Below are 23247 nucleotides of genomic sequence, written 5' to 3' on the forward strand. Positions count from 1 at the left end.
ACCACGGTACTTTACGCATCGAGGACCTGCTAACTTGTGTACAAAACACAATGGTAACTTTGAAAGGGGGTGTAGTTGTTGAAGCATACTACATGGTAAGTTCTATGTAAATAACACGGTAACTTACGCAACATAGACCTGATAACTTGCATACGAATACCATGGTAACTTTGACCCGAGAGGAAATCGTGGTAATTTTCTGTAATAACACGATTGTAAAAAAAAGGGTCAAAACGAATAGGTTTCGTTAGTTGAGCAACAAATCCCTAAGGGTGAGTTGGTTGTGGTGGTTCACTTTGGTGCTAGGGAGTCGTGGGTTCGAATCCCACATGCGTAATTTTTTTAATCACATGGGAGACATGAAGTGGCAGTTTTCCCGGGGGGTGGGCGCGGGAGAAGCAGCTTTCTCGGGAGAGCCAGCGGGACCATTCGGGAGGAGGAGGGATCGAAGGGGGGAGGGTCGTTCTGTACTTAAAGGGAAGGAATAAAATATGTGTGGTAGTTTTAACTATGTGGCACACGTGTGCCAAATATCATAGTCCTTTTTTTAATGCAGAGTGAACATTCTTAAAAACATGCTGAACATTTTTCAAGATAAAGTGTTTATGAACATTTTTTTAGATGACAGAATATTTTTATACATGTTCTAAATACATTAAAAATTTGTGTGAACAAAATTTTACATCTGTTATGTTATGAATGTTTTTTGAAAATTGCGTGAAAAGAAAATGAGACCAGTGAGGCAGTGACCAAGATCCCACCTCATCAGCCCACATGGACAGTCCAGATGGCTCCTGGCTCCTTGCGACGACCGAATAGGCCCACCCCGACCCGAAGAAGCCCGAGGCAAAGAGAGCCTAGCGAACGCAGAGGATAGGGAGAGAAGCAGCCAGACGCCCATCGCTCGCTCCCTCTACCTCCAATGGCCGCGGCCATGAGACCCTCCTCCTCCCCCTACCCTCTCCCGCCTCCCCCGACCTGCTCGTCCCGCCTCCCCCAGCTCCGCTCCTTCGTCGGCCTCCGGTGGTCTGCCCCCCGCGTCCAGGTAGGCCCGCCCCCAACCTCAACCTGGCGCTAGTTGTTCGGCTGTAGGAGCAGAGAGGGTTGGATAGGAGCGATGGTTTTGAAATTTGATTATGCTTTCCCTCCGGCGCAGGTCAGGAGGCAATTAGACGCGGTTGCAGGAATTGGCAGTGGTGCGCGTGGATGCGGTGGACGATTCAGGTTAGTTCGAGGCTTGCTTTATTTATGGTGCCGCTGCTGTTAGGAAAAACTGCTGAAAATAAAATCAAAATTACAGTAATAATGTTTGTCAGTGCCGCTGTTGGTAGTTTGCTCTGATGATTTGCAACTCTGAAATGCTGTCATGACTCATAAGTACTCCCTCCGTTCCTAAATATTTGTCTTTCTAGACATTTCAAATGACTACTACATACAGATGTATGTAGACATATTTTAGAGTGTAGATTCACTCATTTTGCTTCATATGTAGTCACTTGTTGAAATGCCTAGAAAGACAAGTATTTAGAAACGGAGGGAGTAACTTTTACCACTGATACTCTCGTAGCGAGTACCTTAACCTTTGGGCGATAAACTATGATGTTAGTAAGATACCGGTCCAGTTCATGAACAGTTAATGGTAAGTTGGTAGTGAATCATAAACTTGCGATAAAACAAAAAAGTTGATGAGACTAGTTGAGTTGGGTATGCTTGGTGAAAATTTACCTTGATTTAAGCAGTCACATTTGATTCTGAAATCGAGTGGGTCCAATGTTGAATATATTTTCGTGCTCTGATGAGTCCCCCCTTTTTCCTGACAATTTACAGAGCGCCCGCTTCCAGTGCGTCCCAGCCTTGTTATAGCTCCATCGTCATTAGAAACGACAATTCTCAGAATGCTGATTTTCCACGTAACTACTCCAAAAGGGAGAAGAAACCATTTCCTATACCAGTACTGGAGTTAAGGCGCCGAGCAAGACAGAGGATGAAGGAAGCTGAAGGGAAGCCTAGGGGGCCGCCGCCACCTCCGAAAAATGGATTGCTGGTCCAGAGACTAATACCAGAGGCATACAGAGTGTACAACGCAAGAATTTTGCTGATCAACAACTTGAAGAGGCTGATGAAAGTAGTACCAGTGAAAGGCTGCAAGTAATTATCTTGTCCTGTTTTTTTTCCTGATAAGTATGCTCTTGAAATCACGCTAAGGGTAAAATTTCTCATTACATATCTATCACACCGGACAGAAGAAGTCTGCCTTCATGTTGTATAATCTATAAAGCAAGATAGCAGGATAGGATTCGTATAAACGGCAGATAAAGTACCTCACATACACGTTTTCCATTGGCAACAAAATTAAGTTATGCCAACGCATATAATTAACTTCCTTTTGCGTCTAGTTATATGACATGAAACATGGAGGTACGCTTAGAAGTAGTCTGCTTGAGAGTATGCTAGAAGGTTGTTTCTTGTGTACCCCGTTGAATATATACATTTGCATGCGTGCGTAGATTACTGAATCCAGTTAAGACATCTCCATTTGGTTTTAGCAAAGCCTCTATTGAGTCACAATGGACATCTGCATTAAGTCAGGCCGGAAGTTTGGACTTCATGTTTATTTCTCTAAGAAATCTCTGTCCATGTTAAAAGTTAATCCCATGATGGTATTTGATAATTTTAAAAGGATTTTGTTCATAAGTCATAATGCTGCGTTGCCCTGTGCTTCCATAGGTTGTGTCGTGTCACATCCACAAAATGATATTGATAGCCATGACTAGTTTGCAATTTGCGAAGTTATGTACTCTCAAGTTGTCATATGCATTTGTTCAGTTCACTATGCCACTCGTGTGCACTTGTGATTATCAGTGAGACTGATGATTTCTTTACTATTGCTAAGTGAGGAAATAATGCCTATTTCCGGTGCAGATATTGCAGTGAGATACATGTTGGATCTGTTGGACACCCTTTCAGAACATGCCGAGGAATGTCTTCTGATAAACGTAAGGGAGAACATGACTGGGGAAGTACTTTTGTTGAAGCTGTTTTCTTGCCAGTTGAAGCTTACCACCTAGAGGACCGTCTAGGCCCGCGTATCCCTCATGACCAGAGGTTTGAGGTGCCCCGCATTCCTGCTCTCGTGGAGCTTTGCATCCAAGCTGGTCTCGACCTCCCTGAGTACCCCACAAAGCGCCGAAGAAAGCCAATTGTTAAGATCGGAAGGAAAGAGTTTGTCGATGCAAATGAAGATGACCTGCCTGACCCAGAGCCTGACAAATTTAAGGAGCCAATTCTCGAAGAAGTACCCGACGATGAGATTACCCCTCCATCGAGCCCAGAGGAGACAGCTGCTCTTGCCGAGGAAACACTCGAAGTGTGGGAGACACTCCGGAACGGTGCCTTGAGGCTCATGAAGAGGTATTCAGTGAGGGTGTGCGGATACTGTCCTGAGGTGCACATTGGAGCGAGTGGTCATAAAGCGCGCAACTGTGGAGCCTTCAAGCACCAGCAGAGGAATGGACAGCATGGGTGGCAGGCGGCGGTGCTCGATGACCTGATACCCCCTAGATACGTCTGGCACATGCCGGAATCTGGGGAGTTGCAGAAGGAGCTCAAGATCTTCTATGGGCAGGCGCCGGCTGTCGTCGAGATATGCATTCAGGGCGGCGCAAAAGTGCCGGAGAAGTACAAAGCCACAATGAGGCTAGATATAGGTATTCCCTCCAGTTTGAAAGAGGCTGAAATGGTCGTCTGAATGGAAATGTGGTGTTTACGTTGTGTACGATTGAGGTCAAGAAAACCGCAAGCTCCATTCGTGCTGACCATAGGTTCATTATTATCTTACTCCATGTATATAGCGGGAACTTAGCTTAGTCAGATAATCTGGTAAGTTTTGTTTGTTTCAGATGTGAATTAACATTTACCAGATGTTTCTTTGTCTGAGGAATGTCATGGCCAGTGGCCACTACTTACAACGATGGAATTGGGGCGCACATGCTGATGCTGATATGTGTCTTACGATGCGGTGTGCTACATGAACACTTTTGTGTCAAATTCAGAACCAGTGCAGAATCTAGTATTTCTAGTTCAGTTTTTTTTTCTTAATGAAGTTCCACTACTTACTTTCATGAAATGATCAGCCAAGTTTTTTATTTTATTTAATAGTTTTCTATCCTATTAATCGCTTTAAGCCTTTTAATGGTGAGCGCTGTAGTACTATTGAAATTGAAAATAAATGATAATCGTAACTGCCTCGTAAGCTTGATGGAATATTTTCAACTACTATTGGAATATTTTCAACTACTATTGTAACATTTTTCTACTTCCTTAAAACAATCATTTTAATCCAAGAAACAGAACATTTTGCAGTTGCAATGCAAACATAGCAAGCTATGTAAACACTTTCTTAGATAGTTATACTTTTTTCACTGTGTGTCCATGTCATACATTTTCTGTGATCTACTTAATGTTTTGTAAAAAACTTGTGAATATATTAATTTTAGTTCACTAATAGTATTGACATATTATAAGTGTGGCCGATTTTTTAGTAGCTATTCTGTGCTGCAAATAATGCTTGAAGTTTTGTCTTTCATCCTTTTATCTTTTCAGGAAACTGTTAACATCGCCCATCGGTATTTGTTTTTGCTTATCGATGAAGATCGAAATTGGATTAAAAAATTCATTGATAAATCAAATAATTTTCCAAGGTAAAAGAGCACCAAGCCAATTTGAAAATAATAATAATAATAATAATAATAATAATAATAATAATAATAATAATAAGGAAAATAGCTCCAATAAAGGGAACCCAAGTATTCGCTATGGCATAGTAAAAAATCTCATTGTTCTCGCACTGTTGAACTTCATACTATGCTATATTACTCGAATTATTTTATTCATTACTCAACCAACTGTGATAAGTCCATGCATATGCTATTTTACTAGCTATATGGTGTGTTCGGTGGAATTCCTCCGCACATATAACACTTGCATCCCTCGGGTACGCACGTGGCGGATGGGCCACCGGGTGGGGAGATAAACTTCTTGCAGTAAGATAGGCATTCGGCGTTGTTACATTTGCCCTTCCTGATGATGTGTTTGCATACGGTCTTAGAAGCTGCCATAGCTAGATATCAAAAGGGAAAATAGGGTATGTTAGACAATCATGCAATATATACATATGTCAAAAATTCACACACATTACTAGTGTAGATAACTAGGCACTAGAGTGCTTGGTATTGATCGACTAGATACCCAATGATAGAATTAGGAGGGAAAATGCAAGGAATAGAATGTGTGTGCTCCTCATTTCTTGGTCTACACTGAACTCTAGGATTGAGTTGCTAATATGGTGCTTGTTGTGCCCCTTTGGACTACTAGTGTGGAATTGAAAGGCAAATGATGCTTCCTTTATAGTGGGCAAATACTTGTAACCGATGAAGATAAGGTCACATTAATCGCAATACATTAATATGATTCATGTTGAAGAAGGGATCAATGATATTAATTAAGTTCTTTAAAAGGATCAACTCGATGGTATTAATTCATGAACAAAATAACAACAATTTAATCGAGGTGGGGTATTGTGGCGAATTAGCACACACTGAGGATAATAACTGGAAAATGTTTTAAATATTTTTCTGTTTTTTCCTCCCAAAACTAGGTGTGCAAGCACAAGAAGAGTAATTGCTCTTTTTATGACATTGGCTATATGGCAAAGTACGAACACAATGACTTAAATCTCATTGCAAATGCAAAAGGAAATTATTTTATTTGAAAAGTAGATTGTACAAATCATGAATATTTAAAACTAACAAGAATTGGGGAACATACTAATACTCATATAGTTTTATCTATAGCACATATGGATCATATAGACAATGATATCATTTATGCATCCTACATTGTAGTTCCTAAGTTCCAAAATGGAAGCAATGGAGTGAGAGAGGGGATGACACAATCAACAAATTTCGAGCATTCAGTAGACACTAGGAGGCTTAAAATTAGTAAAAAGTAAGGCCATAAATTTATAAGAAAAATAAAATAAAATATTGAAAACACTAGTAATAGGTTACCCTTTTGAGAGGTTAGAGTTAGATGTCTCCGACACGTGGCACAGCCGAAACCATGGGCTATGTCGTTTATGTCATTTACGCACATAGGAAACCACATATAAGGAATTCAATGTCAGATAAAGGCTTACCATGAAATCGTCAACTATGAGCGTAACCTCCAATTCATGTTTCAACTGGAGGCCACAAACATACAAGAGCTTCATGCGACACTCATCCCATGACCTAAGCTCTTTGATAGTCTTGGGATCGAGGTCTAAGGACAAGATGGTTTGTGAATTGAACTACCACTAGGAAACATGCCCGTGGGTTGCAACGGGATTGCAAGTACAACAATTTTCAGTGATTTATCATTTACTATTTTGAGCTATTTTCAATTATTTATCATTTCCTGTTTTGTTTCCACATGCTAGTGAATTAGGAAAAAACAAAAGTTTGAAGTATTAATACCATTTCTTGTATCTCATTATCTTTATAGATTGAAACTATAAGAAAGTGAAAAATCCACCTATCAAATAAATTTGTATCAAAACATGCAACATTTAGGCCTCCTTTGGTTCATAGGATAGAAATGTTGTAGGAATAGGAAAATCATAGGAAATGGGATGACATGCATCTTAATTCCTATAGAGAAAAAGATGTCATTTGATGCATAGGATAGAAATTTTCTATTGAGTATTGGCTAATGTTTTTTTTTCTCCAAAATGTGAAGGATTGATTCCTATCCTATATAGGAATAGGAATCCATTCCTACAAACCAAGGGGCCTCAAAGGAAATTTTCCTATGCAAATCCTATCCTATAGAAATCCTATGACATTCCTACAAACCAAAGGAGGCCTTAGCTTTATATCCAATAAGAAATACACATTGGATGCATGCCTGGAATCAAGATATGCAATGATTCCTTCCTGCCTTGCACAACAGCAATCTTGTTTAGTACATTCTGAAAGCTTGCATCACTTCAATATACACCGAACTATGCTCATGTTTGGACATCTACAGAACATCGGAAACCTCTCGCACACTGAAAAGCACAACGATCACACCGCGTTCAACTGGAACATGTTACGCCGTCGAATTCTTGGGGTTTTGAATCGTGGATGTGATGCAAAAAATGGAGTCTCCATTGCCATCGAAGAAACAATGCAATTTACTGTAATTACAAGGGCTTGTTCAGCCGAACCGTTTGCATTTGAGAGCTGGGACGTCCTCACACTCCCACACAGTGCATACAATTAGTGAACGGCGATTTGTCTGCCCATCGTCAATGGGGCGGGGGCTCGACCGCCGTCCTGAAGAGCAGTATGTAGACCTTATCAACAGAAAAGTACAAGAATCCGCCATTGGCGTGCGTGACGTATGAACCGAAGCTCGTCCCCACGATGCAGTGCCAAGCCGCGCCGTAAGCGGTGTCGAATTCCTGTCAGCATATAGGATAACAATAAGCGAAACTGTATACGAGGATAGGCACACAATGTTTGAGGATTTTCGAACAAATAATGCGGTTAAATTGTGAATGACATTAGAAGAAGCAACGGCGAAGTTGGCAGGCATTGAGCATTTGAGCTTGGCCGATGTGAGTGTTCAGTCCCCAGAGCAGTCTGATCGGCGCGTATATTCTGGTCAAACTTTGCTCATGCCCTCCTGTGTGGTGACAGTGACAACCACATGATTGCAACTTTGGACTGTTCGATTTATTAATTGCTCTAATCCTAATCGGTGGTTAGCTGCGCGAATGATCGTTTCATTCGGCTTGACCCCATCGCCTAGGTGTTGGGAGCCTGATGCTCCAACTGCCAATGATGATAAGTAAAACAACAAACCCATTTCTGTCCTCAGAAGAATACAGCTGCAGAGGGCAGCCGACCCGACCCGACCCGATACACTCCATCTAGGTATCGGTAGCAACACACAAAATGTGAGCGGTGTGGTGAACTGGCGATCATAGCGCGGAGGATCTGTCAGCAACGTCGACATGAATGCGCTTAGTGCATCAGTTGTGGCTGCATTGCCGCGAGAGTACAGTCGCAGAAATGGAGTTACTCCCGGAACCAGAGTCGCTCTACGAAAGTTCCTAGCAATTGCAAGCAAGCAAGATGCTGCACTCGCTGAACAATTACGAGTATTATAATCTGCGGCTAGAGTAGAAGACAACGGAGGCAAATACTACTACGAGTAGTAGCAATCATGTAGTACTGCCAACCCGCCGCGTTTGGCGGTGCATTTTTCGGGAGCAAACAACGGCGCCAGCTCCTGGCAAGCTGTGCGGTGGTATTCTCATCTGGGAGACGGCGATGGAGTTCTTGCGGTGTGGCGCGCACGGTGCTTTAGTCATGGTTAGTTACCTTCTTGAGGGCGAGCGCGAGGCGCTTGGGCTCGAGGCGGCGCGGGAAGTGCGGCATCCCGGCGAGCTCCTCGCGGGCGCAGCGGAACGCGCGCCGCTGCAGCGCGGGCGGCATGTCGGCCGCCACCACCCGCACCACCGCCTTCCTCTCCGCGCCGACGCCGTCCTCCTTCTTAGAGTCGCCCTCGTCGGCGCCGGCGCCGCCGTCCTCCGCGAGCCTGGCGACGCCGAGCAGCGACCTGATGACGCCGCCCCGGCGCCCCGCCTCGACACGGGCCTCCTGCTCCCTCATTCTCGCGTCTCAGAAGCCACAACCCTGCCTCCCTTGGCGCCGAGAGTGTTGTCTGCCGAGCGGGTGGGAAGGAGGGAAACGAGCTGAGACGGCGAGTGTGCTCTGGTATTTCTTTGTTAACGCTGTGCGGCGGTTGGGGCGGCTTTTTGTATTGGGGCGGGAGAGGATGCGGCGTCGGGGCTCGTTAAAGTTGGCGCCGTACTCTGATCTCCCGTTTTTGTTATCATTTGTTTTCTTGGCCTGCCCGGGAAGCCCGCCGGTGGGATCACCGACGCGACGCGACGCGCACGGCCGAGCTCCGGGGCGGCGCACGATGGTTGTGTTTCTTTTTACCTCGGCGAGGCGCGCGCGTGGCGTCGGGGACGACGACGAGCGGCGAGACCCGGACGTGCCGCGGCTGCCCTGCCAGGGCCACCGGGCGCACGGTAGGATAGAACTGCTGCACCGTGCACCGCGCAGTTGACTACAGTAGTTCAGTATGAGTACTACAGTAGGCCATGTGAGGATGGTGCTACGACTGACTGCTGCTTCAGCGGTCCGTCCTCGCTTCATTCACCGTGGTGTTCAGGCGAAACATGGCAGGGTGTATGTGATGAATTATGAGATGCATCGAGTTGTGCATTGTGTGCAGACACTGGTTTGCTTGTCCATGGTATGAAGCTATGGACGAGGAGCACCTGGTTCCAGGTTTGATCGGGGAAACCAGCAAAATGAATTCCGCAGGGAGAGTTCCTCCCCAGGAGCTCCTATTGTTAGAAGGGAGAGAGGAATTTGATGGAATAATCCTTGTATTGCTTGAGCCTCGTGACCATATATATAGGAGTACATAATCTACTTGGAATACAAGGCAAGCCAGAATATTTCCTAGTTTAACCTATGTTTTCTAATACAATCACGTTACTCAACATTCCCCCGCAGTCACAACGGTAGTGACGCAGACGGTGAGACTGGAGAAGAATCCGAATGCAAGCCGACGGACCCCCCCCCCTCCCACAGCCGTAACGGTCGACACATCACGGAGTCGCGACTGGAGTGAAAACCGACGAGGTTGCTCAAGCAAGGCGGTAGCCCTTTGTGCCGTTTGTCGATGTAGCCGAGAGCGTAGGGTGATGTAGCCGTGGTCGAGGTAGCCGTGCGAAGTATACCATGGTCGATGTCGAGTCGGGGGTAGCCGGTGTCGAGAATGTCGCCGTGGAGCCGCGGGCGCATGGAGGCGTCGAGTTAGCATGGGCGCATCGGTGTCGAAGTAGTGGTGCGCCGGGAAGAAGACGTTGTTGACGACGCGTCGCGGCGGGTTTGCCAAGCCCGGAGACACATCGTAGACGAAGGCACGCACCGGTGTTGCCAGCACCGGGCATGCGTAGATGGACGAAGACGAAGCGCCACACCAGGCTTGCCAGGCCCGGGGAAACGTCGTGGACGAAAGCACGCATCGGTGTTGCCAGCACCGGGCATGCATAGACGAGGACCTGCACAAGTTGTACGCCATGTCGGAGGAGTCAGAGAGGCTAGCAGAGAAGGACTCGACGACGGTTGCGGCGTCACTCATCGCGGAGCCGATGTCACCTGCGGTTGTCGGAGTAGACGAAGTGGTCGGGGTAGATGACGGCGATGCTGGCGACGGGCCGGTGCTGGACGAAGACGAAGGAGGTGGACGGGCGGCGGCGGCGGCTACGTGGGTAGCAACGGCGGCCAAAGAAGAGCGGCGGCGGCGGCGCCTAGGTTAGGAGCGCGGCGGTGCTTGAAGTAGGCGAAGAACCCGACAGCATGACGAAGACCGACGCGGACGGTGGCGTTCCCGCGCCAAGGGAGGTGGCGCGACGCATACCACGGGAAGTCAACGCGTGTGGACGACGAAGTGGACCGTGGGCCGCCGCGCTACGGTCCGAAAGGGCGACACAGCGGCGGCGGGCAGGTCGGGGTGACGGCGGGAAGACCTCGGGGCGACGGCAGGGACCGCGGGCCGCGGCGCGACAGCCGGAAGGGCGGCGCGGCGGAGGAGCGCGGGTCGGTGCTACCGCGGGGACGACCTCTAGACGGTGGCGTGGACCACGTGCCACGCTCACTACGACCCGACGGGGCGACGCAGTGGCGATGCGAGGGTCGGTGCCGCCAGGGGGACGACCTGGGGCGGTCGGCCTCTGGGCGGCGGTGGACCGTGGGCCGCGGTACTACGGCCCGAAGGGGCGACGCAGCGGTGACGCGGGTTGGTACAGCTGGGAGAAGAACCACGGGGCGGCGGCGCTGCGGCCAGACGGGGCGACGCAGTGGCAACCCATTGCTCGATCGGTAGAGGGGCGCGCTGAACTCGGGACAGTCTTCACGGGGCCTGCGAAGGCCCGTCGGTTGCACGGCGTAGATGAGGCGGATCACAGCGGCAGGCGGGCGGGTGATCAATCCGATCGCGCGCGAGGTCGGGGACGCCGCTCGATGAAGGCGCGGTGGCAGCGGAGTCCGAGATGAAGCTGCCGGCGGCGGGCGGCAGGGCAGCTATGATTGGCCACCACATGGCGTGAGGCCGCCGGTTCGGGGTGATGCAGGAGTCCCGGTCGGAGCAGGGCGGTGACGGGCGGCGTAGATCGACGGGCGGGCCGTCGCGCGAACAACGGCGGTGAAGGGCCGCCGCATGACGCGAGGCCGCCGGGGGCGACCAGCGGGCCGACGCAAGGACACTGCGTGAGGCCGTCGGGTCGGGGCGACCGACGGGCAGACGCGCGAACGACGCGCGAGGCCGCCCGGTTGGTCAAGAAGTCGGTCGATCGCGCCGGTGTTGGAGTAGAGGCGCACGGGGTTGACGGCGAAGGTGGGCGACGCAAACCGGATTACATAGACCGGAAAACCAAAAAGTAGACGCCGATCAAAGTGATCGGCGAGAGAGAGAAAATCCAGATCAAAGGATCGGGAAAAAAGACTCTTTAGGACAGCTGACCAACACGGCAGGCAGATGAACCCTAGGTACGGACGGCGCGGCCTCCGGCGACGGTCATGGAGGCCGACCGCCTCGGGAGCGGCATGCAGATGCGGAAGCTGCGGCTGCTAGGGTTTAGGATCGACTTGCGATAGATACCATGTTAGAAAGGAGAGAGGAATTTGGTGGATGTCGGTGTCAAAACCGGCGGATCTCGGGTAGAAGGTCCCGAACTGTGCGTCTAGGCCGGATGGTGACAGGAGGCAAGGGACACGAAGTTTTATCCAGGTTCGGGCCCTCTCGATGGAGATAAAACCCTACGTCCTGCTTGATTAATATTGATGATATGGGTAGTACAAGAGTAGATCTACCACGAGATCAGAGAGGTTAAACCCTAGAAGCTAGCCTATGGTATGATTGTTGTTCTGTATGTTGTCCTACGGACTAAAACCCTCCGGTTTATATAGACACAAGAGAGGGTTAGGGTTACACAAAGTCGGTTACAATGGTAGGAGATCTACATATCCGTATCGCTAAGCTTGCCTTCCACGCCAAGAAAAGTCCCTTCCGGACACGGAACGGAGTCTTCAATCTTGTATCTTCATAGTCTAGGAGTCTGGCTGAAGGTATAGTCCGGCCATCCGGACACCCCCTAATCCAGGACTCCCTCAGTAGCCCCTGAACCAGGCTTCAATGACGACGAGTCCGGCGCGCAGTTTGTCTTCGGCATTGCAAGGCGGGTTCTTCCTCCAAGTACTTCATAGAAGATTTTGAACACAAAGATAGTGTCCGGCTCTGTAAAATAAGTTTCCACATATTGCCATAGAGAGAATAATATTTTCACAAATCTAATCTGCTGATGTATTCCGTAGTGTGACGCACCACGGCCAAGCCTTTATTCAAATTGTTTTATTATCCCACCTCAGCGCGTCATGCGAGACGGTTTTCTTGGCATGTCTTGTCGAAGTAGAGATCGTGTCCTCTTATTCCGGGATTCTCATCAATACGGGCGTGGCTAACCCAACCGCGCCATTGATTACGGCGCTTGGGGATAAGCGAGTTTTACCAGACTAGTGGGGACACATAGTTGCGTCCACCCATATAAGAGGATAAGGATCCACCTTTTCACCTACGCCTTCTTCCTCCTTTGCCTATCCATTCTTGCGCACCTGAGCTCCAGCGCCCAAGTCCGCACTCCCCACCTCAACCTTCTTCAGCCATGTCCAGAGCGGGAGGCAAGTGGATGGTCTCCTCCGTTACGGAGGGACACATCAAAAGACTAAGGAAGGCCGGATACTTGTCTAACGACATTGCACACCGGCTTCCTGAAGAGGGGCAGCTCATCCCCACCCCTAGGCCCCATGAGAGGGTGGTGTTCCTCCCCCATTTCCTCCGCGGACTAAGCTTCCCTCTCCACCCATTTGTCCGGGGGATCATGTTCTACTATGGCCTGGATTTCCACGATCTGGCCCCGAACTTTGTCCTCAACATCTCGGCGTTTATCGTCGTGTGCGAGGCTTTCCTCATCCGCCCCCATTTCGGCCTATGGCTCAAGACTTTCAATGTCAAGCCGAAGGTGGTGCGCGGCAATCAGGCGGAGTGCGGAGGCGCCATGGTGGGCAAGATGCCCAACGTCTTATGGCTCGAGGGCTCCTTTGTGGAGACCCTGAAGGGGTGGCAATCGGGGTGGTTTTACATCACCGAGCCACGCGACCCTGAATGGGTCGCAGCCCCCGAGTTCCGATTCGGACCCCCTACGCGACTCACCTCCTGGAAGGAGACGGGCCTGTCGTGGGGTAAAAAAGGAGAGCTGACCGGACTCCAAACATGCGTCCAAACCCTGGTGGACAAGAAGCTCAAACTTGTCAACGTAGTCCAGGTTACACTCATCCGCCGGATCCTCCCGTGTCAACAACGGGCTTTCAACCTGTGGGAGTTCGACCCGGCGCGGCACCAAACTCTGAGCAGGCTCTTCGACACGACGTACGGAGATGCCTGGAAGGTGCTTTTCAAGGGCGCCGAGGCCCCCGCATCCGCTACCGAGGATCGCGGATTCAGTACGCAGCGTCACGCTCATGCGGTAAGCTGTTTTTACCTTTTATAGGGTATCAGTTTTTTATAGTTTGACTCCACGCGGGATCTAAACTCTCTTACCTTTGACAGGATTGGCAAGAGACGTCCGGACAGATCAACTGTCCGGCTCCTTTGCCCGAAGGCCCAATGGACGCTCGTTTGGCGAAGCTGCTGGTTCCGGCACCCCATGTGGTGCCGGAGAAGAAGGTCAAGAAGAAGGCCATGGGGACTCGAAAGAGTGCCCGACGCCTGGAGGTGTCGAATCCCTCATCCGACGACTCCAAGACGCACTCCTCCCATGAAGACGAGGAGGAGGAAGAAGAGACCCCTCCCCCTCCAGTGGGGGAAGGGAAGAAAAGGAAGGCCGCCCCAACTAGGGAGGCCGAAGGGTCCAAGAAGGGGAAAACCCTTCCTCCGGACTACTCCACCGACGCCGACGACGGCGGAGAGGAGTGGCCGCTCAGGGCCAAGCCCCTGGCTAAATCGTAAGTATCCGGATACCAGAGTAATTCATAGTATTCCTTTATTGCACAGCTTTCCCTTATGTCGAATATGTTTATGCAGCCCACCCAAAGACCGGCTCAACGCGTCGTTGAGCGGTTCACCGGACTCGTCGGATGTGAATTCGCTTTCGACGGCTTTCCTCCCCCCGCCCTACGGACGACATTGAAGTGTTGTCCCAACAAGTTCCAAGCCAGGAGGAGATGGTCATGGAGGCGCCGCAAGGCGACCTCCCGGACCCCAGGAGTGAACGGGATAGAACCCCCCAGGGCTCCAAGTCCGGCTCTAGGCCGGACACCGCTCCAGAACCTTCAAAGGTTCCAGAGTCCGGCGGGCGACCTCCTTCCAAGAGGAGCAAGCCCATCGTGCCGGTGACCCCCATCCAACCGGAGGCGCCGGACAATCTATTGGAGGTGCTCGAAGGCGCCTCCATCGACGAGGAGCACCGCACCATTATGAGTGTGGTGGTCCAGAAGGTTTAGTCCGCCAAGAGCGGATTGACTGAAGCTTGTACTAGCCTTTTAACAGGCTTTGAGGTAAGTAAAGAATGTGTAAATAATATTACCGCATAGACAGTAGCCCCTGATGCTCTGTTTGGCGTTCGGGAAGAAAAGCCGAATAGAGGATCAAATAAAATTCGCAGGAGTCTAACAAAAAGAAGTCAATACGCGTATGCAGGCTTCTCTGTTGGCGTCCACCGCACTGACTGCGGAAGTGAACACGCTAAAGCAGAACCTCGAGCAGTCCGAGCAAGAGCTCGGGCGTGCCAAGAAGCAGCTCGAGGACAAGGAAGGTAAGAAATACCTTGTTTAAATATATATATATAAAAAGGTGCAATTGCAAAAAATGACAGGATTATCGTGGCTATTGTAGGGGCCACATCTGAGGTGGCGACCCTTAAGCAAGCGTTGCTCGAGGCCAAGAAGAGGGCGGCCATGGAGCGCACCGAGCGGGAGAAGTATGAGGCCGAGGTTGGCAAGGTGCCGCAGGAGCTCCAGGCACTCATGGAAAAACATGAGAGTTTGGAGCTTGACTCAAAGACGCGAGCGTCTGAGCTCGCGGTGGCTATTGAAAATGCCAAGTCTGCCAAGGCCGAATCCTAAAAGACCCTCCAGGAGTTGGATGAGGTGAAAAAGATAGCGGCGGGTAAGGCATTCTTTATGCAAAGCAAACACGTAAACGTAAGTTACTTGTTACTTACCCGAATCCGGAGCTCTCCAGGAGCATTCATAGATCTTCCCCATAGCGTGTCCGATGCCGCCGCATTCTATCGAGCCGAGGAAGGAAGCTCGACAGAGAAGGTGTTCTGGTCTCAGTATGCTGAGGCCGGACACCCCGTGCCCCTGAGCGACCAGCTGAAGCAACTGGTCGAGCTCCACAAGGCGGCCGAACAGGCCAAGAAGGGCCTCATAGTTCGGCTATGGCCTGGAGAGGCTCTGCCTGGGAGCTATTTCGGGCTAGTGCGGCGGCTGATGGGGGCCTGTCCAAGGCTTGAAGTCATCAAGCGCTCCATCTGCATTGAAGGCGCCCGTAGGGCCCTTGCCCGTGCTAAGGTGCACTAGGGCAAGCTGGATGCTGGGAAGCTTGTGAAGGACAGGCCACCGCCGGGGAAGGAGCATCGCAAGCCCGAGAATTATTATAAGGATGTTCTGAAGGGTGCCTGTCTTATGGCGGATGAATGTTCCAAGGATGTAATTTTTTGAGTAAAACTCGCTCGTTTTGTCCTGTGCGCTAAAAACTTGTTCATATGCGCTAAGCAATGCTGTTAGAATTTAAAATATTACCTTATGTGCGGTTGTTTATCAATTCTGAGAGATGGCGAGTCGTCGGCTTCTGCCCCCGTGCCGCTAGTGCTGGGGTGTTCGGGGATAAACCTGAGCGCTCTTTTTCCCATGTTTGGGTCCTTCGAGGGAGGCGCTCAGCACATCAAACAAGGCAATCGGACTATAATTCTTGAACACTCTCACTTAGCCATAGAATTCTATAATTTTAAATTGCGGCGAAGCCCCTGGTATTCGGAAGACCGAGTTCGGGGCGCTATCCACGCCTTGGACGGACAGAGCCGACTCCTTGCTCTAAGCGGCATCAGTCTTTAGGGACTCGAAAAACCTCTCGAACAGCGACCAGCTCTCGCTTCATCATGACAGTCGGTTTTAGCTTTCTCTACTGAGGTGCTCGACCCAGCTCAACTGGGGCACAATCGCAGTAGTTCTCCTAGTGCTACCTTAGCCGATATAGCGAAACGCAAGGCACCAAAACATAGGAGCCGGGAAAACCCAACTATTGACCCAAGACATGATTCAGAGCCGATGCATATAATGCTATAAGTTCGGGGTGCCGCACTTGTTAAAGTGTTCGGACTTCTCACACCATATTGAGGGGTACTAAAGCCCCTGACGTATTTTGGCCGTACCAAAGTGTACGGGTGCAGCATGTCGTTACGGAACATATATTTGTAAAAAAAGAGTAATGCAAAAATAGACAGAAGCTATGCATTGTTTATTAAAAAGGGCTGCGATCAAAGCAGAACGATACAAATAATGCGATAAGCAAAAGGTTGGACTATTTAACATGTCCGTTCCAGGGGCGAGCTGCGGAATGGTAAGCGAAACAGGTATACTGCTTGTGATAGAGACCACCTGGGAGTTCCGTAATGCGGCATGGCTTGTCTGCTTCCCTGGTTCTTGCATCGCTTGTGCGGCAATTGAACTGCCGAACAGGCCTTCAGAAGAGTGGAGTCCTGAAAGTAAGAGAAAATTAAAAAATCGGCAACCCCTGGTGCGGTTTAAGCTGTGTTTCGGGCATGCTGTGATGGTGCCCCTCCCCCTGCACCCATGGTATTTCTAGAGCGTAGTTATGTACGCGAAGTACTGGTGTTGCATTTTTGCGAGGGCTGGGGTTGGAGCCGCATTGCTACGCTTGCTCGGAACGTGCCAGGCGGTCTTGTTGTAGATTACTCCGGGCGCGCTTGACGGTGTCAGGACGTTTAATGGCCGGATTGGAGAACTGCCTGGAGAGGCTGCTTTGTACTTCCGCAGCAAGGGCCGCCGTGTGCTCCTCTGTTCGGAGAGAGCGTTCGGTGTTTCCATTGATCGTAATTACTCCTCGAGGGTCTGTCATCTTGAGCTTAAGGTATGCATAGTGGGGTACCGCATTGAACTTGGCAAATGCGGTTCGTCCGAGCAGTGCGTGATAGCCACTGCGGAATGGGACAATGTCAAAGATTAGCTCCTCACTTCGGAAATTATCCGGAGATCCGAAGACCACTTCAAGTGTGACTGAGCCTGTACAGTTGGCCTCTACACCTGGTATTACGCCTTTAAAGGTCGTTTTGGTGGGCTTAATCCTCGAGGGATCTATGCCCATTTTCCGCACTGCATCCTGGTAAAGCAGGTTCAGACTACTGCCGCCGTCCATAAAGACTTTAGTGAGATGAAATCCGTCAATAATTGGGTCTAGAACCAATGCGGCGAATCCGCCATGATGGGTGCTAGTGGGATGGTCCCTTCGATCAAAAGTGATCGGGCAGGAGGACCATGCGTTGAACTTTGGGGCGACTGGCTCTATCGCGTATACGTCCCTTAACGCGCGCTTCCGCTCCCTCTTGGGGATGTGGGTTGCGTATATCATGTTCACCGTCCGCACTTGTGGGGGAAAACCCTTTTGTCCACTATTGTTCGGTGGCCGGGGCTCCTCGTCGTCATCGCTATGCGGCCCCTTGTCTGTATCTTCGGCATTTAACTTGCCTGCCTGCTTGAACACCCAACAATCCCTGTTGGTGTGATTGATCGGCTTTTTGGGGGTGCCATTTATCTGGCACAAGCGGTCGAGTATTCGGTCCAAACTGGACGGGCCCCTAGGATTTCTTTTGAATGGTTTTTTCCGCTGACCAGATTTATAGCCTCTGAATCTGGCATTAGCTGCCGTATCCTCAGCATTGTCGCCGTTAGTGCGGCTCTTCTGCTTGTTGCGACGCGACCTGCCACTACTGTCCCTGGTATCCGAATTACCATGGTTCTTGGTCATATTGTTGCTACGAGCAAGCCAGTTGTCTTCTCCCGCACAAAAGCGGGTCATGAGTGTCGTGAGTGCTGCCATAGATTTCGGCTTTTCCTGTCCAAGGTGCCGGGTAAGCCACTCGTCACGGATATTGTGGTTGAAGGCTGCTAGGGCCTCAGCGTCCGGACAGTCAACTATTTGATTTTTCTTTGTTAGGAACCGTGTCCAGAATTGCCTGGCCGATTCCTCTGGCTGCTGAATTACGTGGCTTAGGTCATCAGCGTCTGGTGGTCGCACATAAGTGCCCTGGAAATTGTCGAGGAATGCGGCTTCCAGGTCCTCCCAACAACCGATTGATCCTGCTGGCAAGCTATTAAGCCAATGCCGAGCTGGTCCTTTAAGCTTGAGTGGGAGGTATTTGATGGCATGGAGATCATCGCCGCGGGCCATGTGGATATGAAGGAGATAATCCTTGATCCATACCACATGATCTGTTGTGCCATCATATGATTCGATGTTTACGGGTTTGAAACCCACGGGGATTTGATGATCCATTACTTCGTCTGTGAAGCATAGTGGGTGTGCGGCGCCTCTGTACTGGCTATATCACGACGTAGCTCCAATGAGCTTTGTCTACTGTGTTCGGCCCTACCGGATTTGTGTCCAACGTGACAGTTACCGTCTCGGGTCGTGGGGCGCCCACGCGATCCGTAGATCGCCCTTATTTGCCTTGACTTGTCCTCCAACATATCTCGCAGGTCTGGCGCATTTTCCCGTGCCTTGGTACGGGGTGCGGCTTGAGTGGAGGGCCGAGAGGCCTCTCTGTCGCGGCCACGAGGTGGTCGGTCGGCCGTATCAAGTGCTGGTGATGTAGGTTTAAGTGCTTCCTCCTCTAATCGGGGTAGCAACCTGCGCTTTGGGTAGCTTTTGGAGGGGCGTTCGAGTTTATGCTCTTCGGCCACAAGGACTTTAGTCCATCTGTCGACTAACAAATCTTGATCAGCTCTAAGCTGTTGCTATTTTTTCTTGAGGCTTCTTGCCGTGGCCATAAGCCTGCGTTGAAAACGCTCTTGCTCGACGGGATCCTCTGGCACGACGAATTCGTCATCGTCGAGGCTTTCCTCGTCTTCGGAGGCAGGCATATGGTTATCGTCCCCAACCTCTTTGTCTGCCGCTCTCTCGTGAGGGTTGGCTTCTCCATCCTCTTGTGTTGAATTTTGCTGGAGGGAGTTTTCTTCGGCACTCTCCTGAGTATTGTTTTCTCCCGTGCTGGAGTCACCGTATTTGCTTTGGCGGGATTTTGAGCGGCGCCGCTGACGCCGGCGCTTAGGCTGTTTCTTGGAGGGGTCATCCTCCGCTGTTCCATCGTCGTCTCCTTCTTTTGGGGTGTCCATCATGTATATGTCATATGACAAGGTGACTTTCTAGGGCCCAATAGGCACTGGTTCTTCATCGTCTCCTGCATCGGCGTCCATACCGTCGATGTCTTCGAAGTCGAAGTCGAGTATGTCGGTTAAATCGTCGACAGTGGCTACAAAGTGGGTGGTGGGTGGAATTTGAATTTCTTCATCGTCCGTATCCCAACCTTGCTGGCCATAGTCCGGCCAGGGCTCTCCTGATAAAGAGAGAGACTTTAGTGTCTTCAGAATATCGCCGAAAGGCGAGTGCTGAAAGATGTCCGCGGCAGTAAACTCCATGATCGGCGCCCAATCGGATTCGATCGGCAGGGACGCGGAGGGTCCGGAGTCCGGCTCCTTGGAGTCATGAGTATCGCGGAGTGTGGGGCTGGCGTTCGGCTCGATCGTCGTTGAGATCGCAGTCCCCGAGGCGGCGTCCAACCACCCATCCTCGATCGGCGCAGTCGGCTCCGAATTAAGGATCGAAGCCGATGCGGGTGCGGCCTCCAGGGCACTGTTCGGCGGCAGAGCTAGATCATGCTCGTCGTGACAGTGCGGCGCGCTCGGCAGTGGCTCGAATCCGTCAAGGATCAAGTCCCCGTGGATGTCAGCCGTGTAGTTTAAACTTCCAAATCTGACATGACGGCCAGGGGCATACCTTTCGATCTGCTCCAGATGGCCAAGTGAATTGGCCCGCAGTGCAAAGCCGCCGAAGACGAAGATCTGTCCGGGGAGGAAGGTCTCACCCTGGACTGCATCGCTATTGATGATCATAGGAGCCATCAAGCCTAGCGGCGACGACACAGAGGAACTCTCAATGAAAGCACCAATGTCGGTGTCAAAACCGACGGATCTCGGGTAGGGGGTCCCGAACTGTGCGTCTAGGCCGGATGGTAACAGGAGGCAAGGGACACGAAGTTTTACCCAGGTTCGGACCCTCTCGATGGAGGTAAAACCCTACGTCCTGCTTGATTAATATTGATGATATGGGTAGTACAAGAGTAGATCTACCACAAGATCGGAGAGGCTAAATCCTAGAATCTAGCCTATGGTATGATTGTTGTTCCGTATGTTGTCCTACGGACTAAAACCCTCCGATTTATATAAACACTGGAGAGAGTTAGGGTTACACAAAGTCGGTTACAATGATAGGAGATCTACATATCCGTATCGCCAAGCTTGCCTTCCACGCCAAGGAAAGTCCCTTCCGGACACGGGACGAAGTCTTCAATCTTGTATCTTCATAGTCTAGGAGTCCGACTGAAGGTATAGTCCGGCCATCCGGACACCCCCTAATCCAGGACTCCCTCAGTGGAATAATCGTTGTATTGCTTGAGTCTCGTGGGCATATATATAAGAGTACATGATCTACTTAGAGTACAAGGGAAGCCAGAATATTTCTTAGTCTAATCTACGTTTCCTATTACAAACACCTATTAGCAGCCGGGCGATCGTTGGCGAGCCTAGCAACTGAATCTAACGAACTTTTGTGACTAATGAGTATCGCGGAGTGTTAAGAACTCTGAACAGCCATACATTTGAATGCCTTTTGAAATTCTGAACGTTTTTAAATTTTGATACATGAACAATTTTTTAATTTGTGAATAAAATTTTCAATGTATGAACACGTTTTTTAAAACACGAACAATCTTGAAACACTGGAACACATTTTGAAATTATGAACAAAATTTTAAAACTAAGAACAAATTTTGAAATTCTGAACTTTTTTTAAGCCGCGAACAAATATTCAAAATGCAAGAATTTTGAAAAAAATGTACAATATTTTGTAACTTTGAACATTTTTAAAACACGCACTAAATTTTAATTCAAAATATTTTTGAAATTGTGAACAATTTTTATCAATAAAATTTTGAAACTCCAAACCTTTTTATACAAGGTGAACAAAATTTGAAATTTTGAACATTCTTTGAAAAGGTGAATAATTTTTGGAAACATGAACAAAATTTGGAATTTTTGAATGTTTTTCGTAAAAATGAACAATTTTTTCATATGTTGATTTTTTTTTCTTAAATTTGTGATTTTTAACACAAATAAAAGGGAAGCAAAAAAGAATATATCTAAAGGTGAAAAAGAAACAGAAAAAATAAAAAATAACCGGAAAATAACAAAAGAAAAAGGAAACCAAACAGAAACCGGTATATAAAAACCTATCAGTACAAAAATCCGGCTGTTTCATTGTGCGAAAGTGGGCCGGCCCAATTCTTGCACTTGAGAGAATTGCCCGTGCGGATGCTCGACAGTTTGTCGCTGTAAACGTCAAATATGATTTTTCCTCCTCCCGGCGCCTTAAGCGCCATGGAGAGTAGCCAGTGCCACCCTTCATGGGCGGAACCAACAAGGAGGTGATCAATTGCTCGCTCACCAGTTTCCCTGGTTCGCTGGGTGCGATTTACCAGCCGATTAACTGGTCCACCATTGACTTTTCTTGAAAATTCACTTTTAAAAGGAATTCAAAATAGTCATGAAATTCAAAGGTATTTTGCGATTTTAAAAAAAGTTCATGAATTCGAAAAAGGATCATTAATTTCTAAAAAAACTCTGATTTGAAAAAAGTTCATCGATTTAGGAGGGAAAACAAGAATTTGAAAAGAGTTCGCGGATTTGAAGAAGTTTATTGATTTTGGGGAAATTTTTGATGAATTTGAAAAACTTCATGCATTCTGAAAAAATGCTCTGATTAGAAAAAAAATTCTAAATGGAAGAAAAGTTCATGTGTTCTGGAATACAAGTTTAATGAATTAAAAAATTTCACATATTTGAAGAAAGTTTTCGAACTGGAAGAAAGTTCATGCATGTAAAAAAAGAAAACATTAAAAAGAAAATAAAAAAAGAATTAAAACAGCCCAGAAAACCAACAAAAGACGGAAGCTTCAAAAGCTTCCCAAAGCCGGAAGCTTCCCTCTCATGCCCAACGGGCGACCCATTCTACACGTGTCAAGGCGAGGTGTGTGGGTGCGGTTTACGAACAAGGTTGTAACCGATACTGCAGGCGACAAATATGTGTTGGGTTCCAGAGGTTCGTTTCAGTGGTTGGTTCTATCTCATGGCCCGGGCATAACAGGTGGCCCATGTGGAAATAGCATGAGTTCTCTTCTTTCATGTGGAATGGCCCATGTGGTTGGTTCGAATCGGTGACGACTACTCATCCGGTCGCGTCGCTCTAACTAGCATCAACGCCGTGGAGTCACATGTGCTCCGGTGTTGCGCTCACTGACATGAAAGTACGGCAACCGCTTCATGTGGAGAAGCTCTTTCGAGCGGAGAGGATTTTGATGACACCATGGCATCGAACGTGTACGTGGCTGCTGTCCGGATGCCTGGAAAGCCCTTAGACTTGCGTTCGGCTTGCGGGAAAATGAATAACCGGACCGGTCTACAGACTGAAGAGGTACCACATTGAATAGCTAACTGTCTTCGGACCACTCGGCCGAGACAGTCGCGGGCGGTTTGAGAGTCCTTGTTCGAGATGCCCTAAGGTAGAAGCTCTTTGCTAGTTCGTATGCTTGCTCTGCGGATAGGTTTGGATTATCGATGCGTGCCATTTTGGTCCTCCAATCTTCTCGGAACCACGGCACGATGACAGGGATATCACAACTATTCTTGCGCAACAAGCGGCCGATGCCCATTCCATTTCAGCGTCCGATCA

At 49.1% G+C, this 23247-nt stretch overlaps 2 protein-coding genes across 2 annotated transcripts; one reads left to right on the forward strand and one right to left on the reverse strand.

Annotated features, from left to right (window-relative positions):
- Nucleotides 1–842: 842 nt before the first annotated feature.
- LOC123128302 (APO protein 2, chloroplastic) lies at nucleotides 843–3971 on the forward strand. The gene is made up of 4 exons (XM_044548270.1): nucleotides 843–1045; nucleotides 1157–1224; nucleotides 1828–2148; nucleotides 2923–3971. The coding sequence occupies exons 1-4, from the start codon at nucleotides 923–925 to the stop codon at nucleotides 3746–3748; spliced, it is 1338 nt and encodes a 445-aa protein (XP_044404205.1). The 5' UTR covers nucleotides 843–922; the 3' UTR covers nucleotides 3749–3971.
- Nucleotides 3972–7169: 3198 nt separating this feature from the next.
- LOC123130925 (dynein light chain LC6, flagellar outer arm-like) lies at nucleotides 7170–8825 on the reverse strand. The gene is made up of 2 exons (XM_044550716.1): nucleotides 8412–8825; nucleotides 7170–7486 (listed from the first exon to the last, which is right to left on the reverse strand). The coding sequence occupies exons 1-2, from the start codon at nucleotides 8700–8702 to the stop codon at nucleotides 7331–7333; spliced, it is 447 nt and encodes a 148-aa protein (XP_044406651.1). The 5' UTR covers nucleotides 8703–8825; the 3' UTR covers nucleotides 7170–7330.
- Between the last annotated feature and the right edge of the window lie 14422 nt (nucleotides 8826–23247).

This window comes from Triticum aestivum, chromosome 6A (assembly GCF_018294505.1).
Source record: "Triticum aestivum cultivar Chinese Spring chromosome 6A, IWGSC CS RefSeq v2.1, whole genome shotgun sequence".
NCBI lineage: Eukaryota > Viridiplantae > Streptophyta > Magnoliopsida > Poales > Poaceae > Triticum > Triticum aestivum.